This window comes from Phalaenopsis equestris, unplaced genomic scaffold (assembly GCF_001263595.1).
Source record: "Phalaenopsis equestris unplaced genomic scaffold, ASM126359v1 Scaffold000885, whole genome shotgun sequence".
NCBI classification, from domain to species: Eukaryota; Viridiplantae; Streptophyta; class Magnoliopsida; order Asparagales; family Orchidaceae; genus Phalaenopsis; species Phalaenopsis equestris.
Genome location: NW_018165325.1, coordinates 223,139 through 227,791, shown reverse-complemented (window position 1 = coordinate 227,791; position 4,653 = coordinate 223,139). Strand labels below are relative to the sequence as shown.

General features: G+C 35.5%; 1 protein-coding gene across 1 annotated transcript in view; it reads right to left on the bottom strand.

Annotated features, from left to right (window-relative positions):
- Positions 1–185: 185 nt before the first annotated feature.
- LOC110032210 (protein LOW PSII ACCUMULATION 1, chloroplastic-like) overlaps positions 186–4,653 on the bottom strand; it is a 7,360-nt gene continuing 2,892 nt past the window's right edge. The window contains exons 2-3 of the mRNA XM_020735764.1: positions 684–1,256; positions 186–380 (exon numbers count right to left, since the gene is read on the bottom strand). Of these exons, the coding sequence (XP_020591423.1) occupies positions 326–380; positions 684–1,256 (628 nt within the window). The 3' untranslated portion in view covers positions 186–325. The remainder of the gene's footprint in view (positions 381–683; positions 1,257–4,653) is intronic.

Here is a 4,653-nt window from a genome sequence, read left to right as displayed (position 1 = left end):
AGCAGAACCACAATGCCAACATAAGTTTAATGCATATGTATCTTCCAATTGATTATCATTTTCTTTAACAATAACTTCTCTGAAAATTTGGGGTTCTCATTTAATAAACAAGTTCATTATTACATACATACCATCCAATTTTTATGTATTTACAAATCTGCAACCTAAAACTTTACTTTCTACATGTATACCACCCAAATCTTTCATATCATATACAAAATACCATTATTTTAATTTTTAAAAAGTGATAGTTAAGGTATGAAATGTAGGTGATAGAAATGTAAATACATAGGAATTAAGTGGTATGAAGAAGATGAAAGAGTACTCACACAGGAGAATCAAGCGGAACAGTAGCCAGTTTCTTCTGCTCATCTATCCAACTGCAGAAAACAGCACACAGTAAACAGCTAAATGATAAAACTAATGGCTTTTACATACATACAACCTAATTTCTATGTAATCACATATCTAACACATAAACTTTGTTTTTTTTTTTCATGGCTACCACCCAAATCTTTCACATCACATAAAAAACACATTTTCATGCATAGGTAAGGTGGCATGGCATGAATGCAAAAATTGAACTTTTGGTGTTAGATATGTAAATGCACAGGCATTTGAGTGATCTGTATGCAAATCTTCCTAAAACTGAAACCCCAAACACGCATTAAAGAAGTTCTCACTTTCTCCATTCTGCAACGTTAACAGGCCTCAGCTGCCAGAGCTTCTTCCTCCTTTCATCAATAAAAATCTCCCCTTTACGCTCTGCTGATTCAAACTCAAGTTTCGTCTTATCAGTGGATACTGGAACCACCAACACGCCTCGTTCAAGAAGGCTGTCCGTAAATGCTTCGCTGAGCTTGAACGATTCGTTAATGTAAGACGCAGAGCCGGCAATGACGACAAGTCGCGCAATTCCCCGCAGATCATTGACGGCAATTATCTTATTCTGATCAATCTGTAGCTTCAGCTGAGAAAGGCTTTCTTCTCTGAACAGCTTGGCTAACTGAACATTCTTTGCTTCGTTCTCCCTTGAATACAGAAAATAGAAAAGGAAAACTGCGCTTGCATCTATGGCGAGGCCCTTTAAGACCTCGGGCAGCAGTAGAGTTTTTGATGGATCTGTAAGAGCGGATATTAATTGAGTGATGGCTATCAGTCCTCCTGCAGCACCGCTTGCGATGAAGGCGAGGTAAAAGAACATTCGAACGGAACGGAAGGGAGAGAGAACTTCACTTCTTATCTTGGCTGTTGAGCTGAGGAAGAACAAAATGAAGTTGGGATCACAAAGGAGACATCTTTGGACATTATAAGAGAGAGAATTAGAAAGGTGTGATATTGATTCTTCTCTTATAAATTGCATTGCTATCTTAATTATTAGGAAGATTTACATGCATACCACTCAATTCTCATGTATTTATGTATCAAACACCTAAACGTTCAATTTTCATGTATATGTCAATTTAACCGTGCATGAAAAGTGTGTTTCAGTTTTTAAAGGTTAAAATAGTGGTATATTTGATGTGATATGAAAGATTTGGGTGGTATATATGTAAATATAGAGTTTAGGATATGTCAATACATAGGAATTAGGTGGTATTTCTGTAAATTCCCATAATTATTATATGTGTCTAAACTTAAAATGACATTTGCAAATGAAGATAAAAGAGCATGCTTGCAGAAAGGAAAAGGAGGGGGATAAGAACTTAGAAGTCCATAAAAGTGTCAATTTTGTCCACAAATTATTTTAAATAGACTTCAATGGGAACTATTTTAACCCATCTTAAAAATATAATAAAGGCAGTTATATAACAATTTACAATCACAAAAAGTTAATATCCATAATATCTACAAAAAATATAATCATAGCAAGCAAATTCAAACACAGGACTAAAAGTGACCCATAAACACATAAACTAAGTCCAACTACAATTAATATCCAAAATAAAACCAATAAGTCTCAGAAGCTTTATGATACATATTTTAAAATCAGTAAGTTATACCCATTCATTAAAGCTTTACACAGCCATGTCTACATATTTCAACATTAACTGATCATAGTCAAGAACCACATTTAGCTTTCCAGTTCATTCAATGGCTCCCTAAGAATTCAGTGCAAACCAAGCAAAACCAATCTAAAATGTCAATATACAAAGTATCCTTCATAGCATTATCATCGCATACAAATTAAACACTATATAAGGAAAATTTACATGCTTAGTACACAATTCTTATGTATTTGCATATCTCACACCTAATCTTTCATAATTACATATATAGCACTATGGTGCTTTAAACCTATGCATGAAAAGATATATTTCACTTTTAAAAGTGATAATAATGTTATTTTTTATGTGATATTAAAGATTTGAATGCTATGTGTGTAACTATGAAAGTTTAGATGTGAGACATGTAAATGCCCCTATAATTAAAGGAGGGTAAATATGAGAAACATTTTACAAGAATGGAAGAATTCTATCTCTATTCATTGTAATAGTAGAAAAGTTGTCGATAAAACATGATATTGCATATTAGCTGTAATTTAACATGTAAAGAAGGCATATAATGGGAGTTATAACATGACACCGCTTACACTTCATATCATTTTATTTCATCTTTCATTCTATTTGACCACACGTTTCATTTAACCAGGGACATTCAACGCATGATTAACAATCATTTAGTTAATCAAACAATTAATCAATAATTCATTCACTCATTCAATGGCACACTAAAAAGCCCTAGTAATCTAGAAGAACAAAATAAGAATGTGAAGAACAACGCTCTCACACATACTCCCACATACTTTGTACTCGTGGTGTTACCACCCACTAAATTTGAAACATATTCCCACTACATAAAGCCATAATGAACCATCATCAACATATCTAATAGGTTGCTATTATCTCAAGAAATCGTATAGAAGTCTCAATATCCACACCAACCACATAAAAACTAGCACTCCGATAACACAATTTATCCCTCATGCAATGGAACGCATAGTAGCCAAAAATGCATTTTTATGTCCCACCACGAGGCTTCAACCACTGAAAAATAAGTTTTCATTAATTGAATAATCAAACATCATTAAGCATTACTATACATCAAATTTAAGGGTTATGTACTTTAAGAAATCAAAAAATTAATTATGGTACGTGTAGATAACTAATGATTAGCATACTTGTTAAATGTCATTATAGTGATAGCATTACACCAAGCAATATCAAGAGTGAATGATACTGGAGTAAACAAAACAACAATAGTTTTATTACAGAAATCAATAGGAAATTACAACCAACTAATGGAAATCTGAAATTACAACAATTGACAACATTAACTCAAATTTCAACAATTGACAACATTAACTCAAGCTAGGGGGAAGAACCAGGGGTGGTGGTGGCGGTTGGAGAGGGTTTGGAAGGTGGTGCAGCGGTGGGAAAAGACGGTTGAAAAACAGAAAAGAACAAGTCGATTGTTTCCCCAGGTTGGACAAGTAAACAACAGGGAGCTATGTGGGAGGACTATTCGGGGTGATGTCAGCAAGGATGGGAGGTTTGAAATGGTGGCGAAAACAAAGAGGAAAGGATGGGCAACAACGGAATTGCAAGTGAACGGAAAATAAACGTTGTTTCAGGCGATGGTAGCAAGGGGGAATTTTGGAGGCAATGGCGAGGGATGCAGGGGATTACAGGATAGCAAGAAGACGGTTATTTGGGTTGGCAACAAGGAGTGGTGACTGGAATTGGAAAAACTGCAGTGAAAACAACAACGATGGCTATTATGGGGCGGTTGCAACAATGGAAGGCGACTGGGAGCTACATGGGGAGGATTTGGAAAGGGATGGGGAAGATAATCACCACATCGGCAGAGAGATGCAGCCGGAACACCACTCAAACCCTCAAATACAACCCTCGAAGGGAGAACGAAAGTCGATTGTTGTCCTAAACAAATTCACGTAAAAAATTGAATCCAAAATGTTAGGAATATAAATATATAATAAGAGGATAAGTAGAAGTGGCCCGGGAGGAACAACCAACTCCTCAAAAGAAGGAAAACCTGGACTAGTTCCGTCCAGGCGAGAAGCATGAGTCTCTCGGTCTCGGACATTCCCACGCGTGCGTCAATGAAGCGTCATTAAGCACAAATTTTATATTTATGATAAGAGCATGCTTTATAATGCAAGTTAGCTAGGGCTTCATATGGGGTTGGTCAACTTATGTTTTTCTACTTTTATCGGTCGGACATTTTAAAAATCAATTTCTCAACTATAGTTCCTATTCTACTTTCTCAAAGGCAGCTTTTCTAAAGCAAATTAAGAAAAAATAAGAAATAATTTCTTCATTCTTTTTAGGCTTATTGATTACTTCAATTTTTTTTAAAAAATGAAACTTGTCAACTTCAAATATGACCATAAACCCTAATCAATCCATATAAATCAAACATTATATAAAACACAAATAATCGTAAATATCAGGCCAAAACATCATCATTGATATGTCTTTCGACCTCAACCACGGCCCCTCACCCGCATGGGCAACATATTGCTTCTCCGACCTCTGGCTTCACTCATTGGCAATAAAGTTTTTTCACATTCTTGATTTCACCTCAGTGCTTTGTGGTCACATCTCAATCGGCCTACACTATCATTCCTGC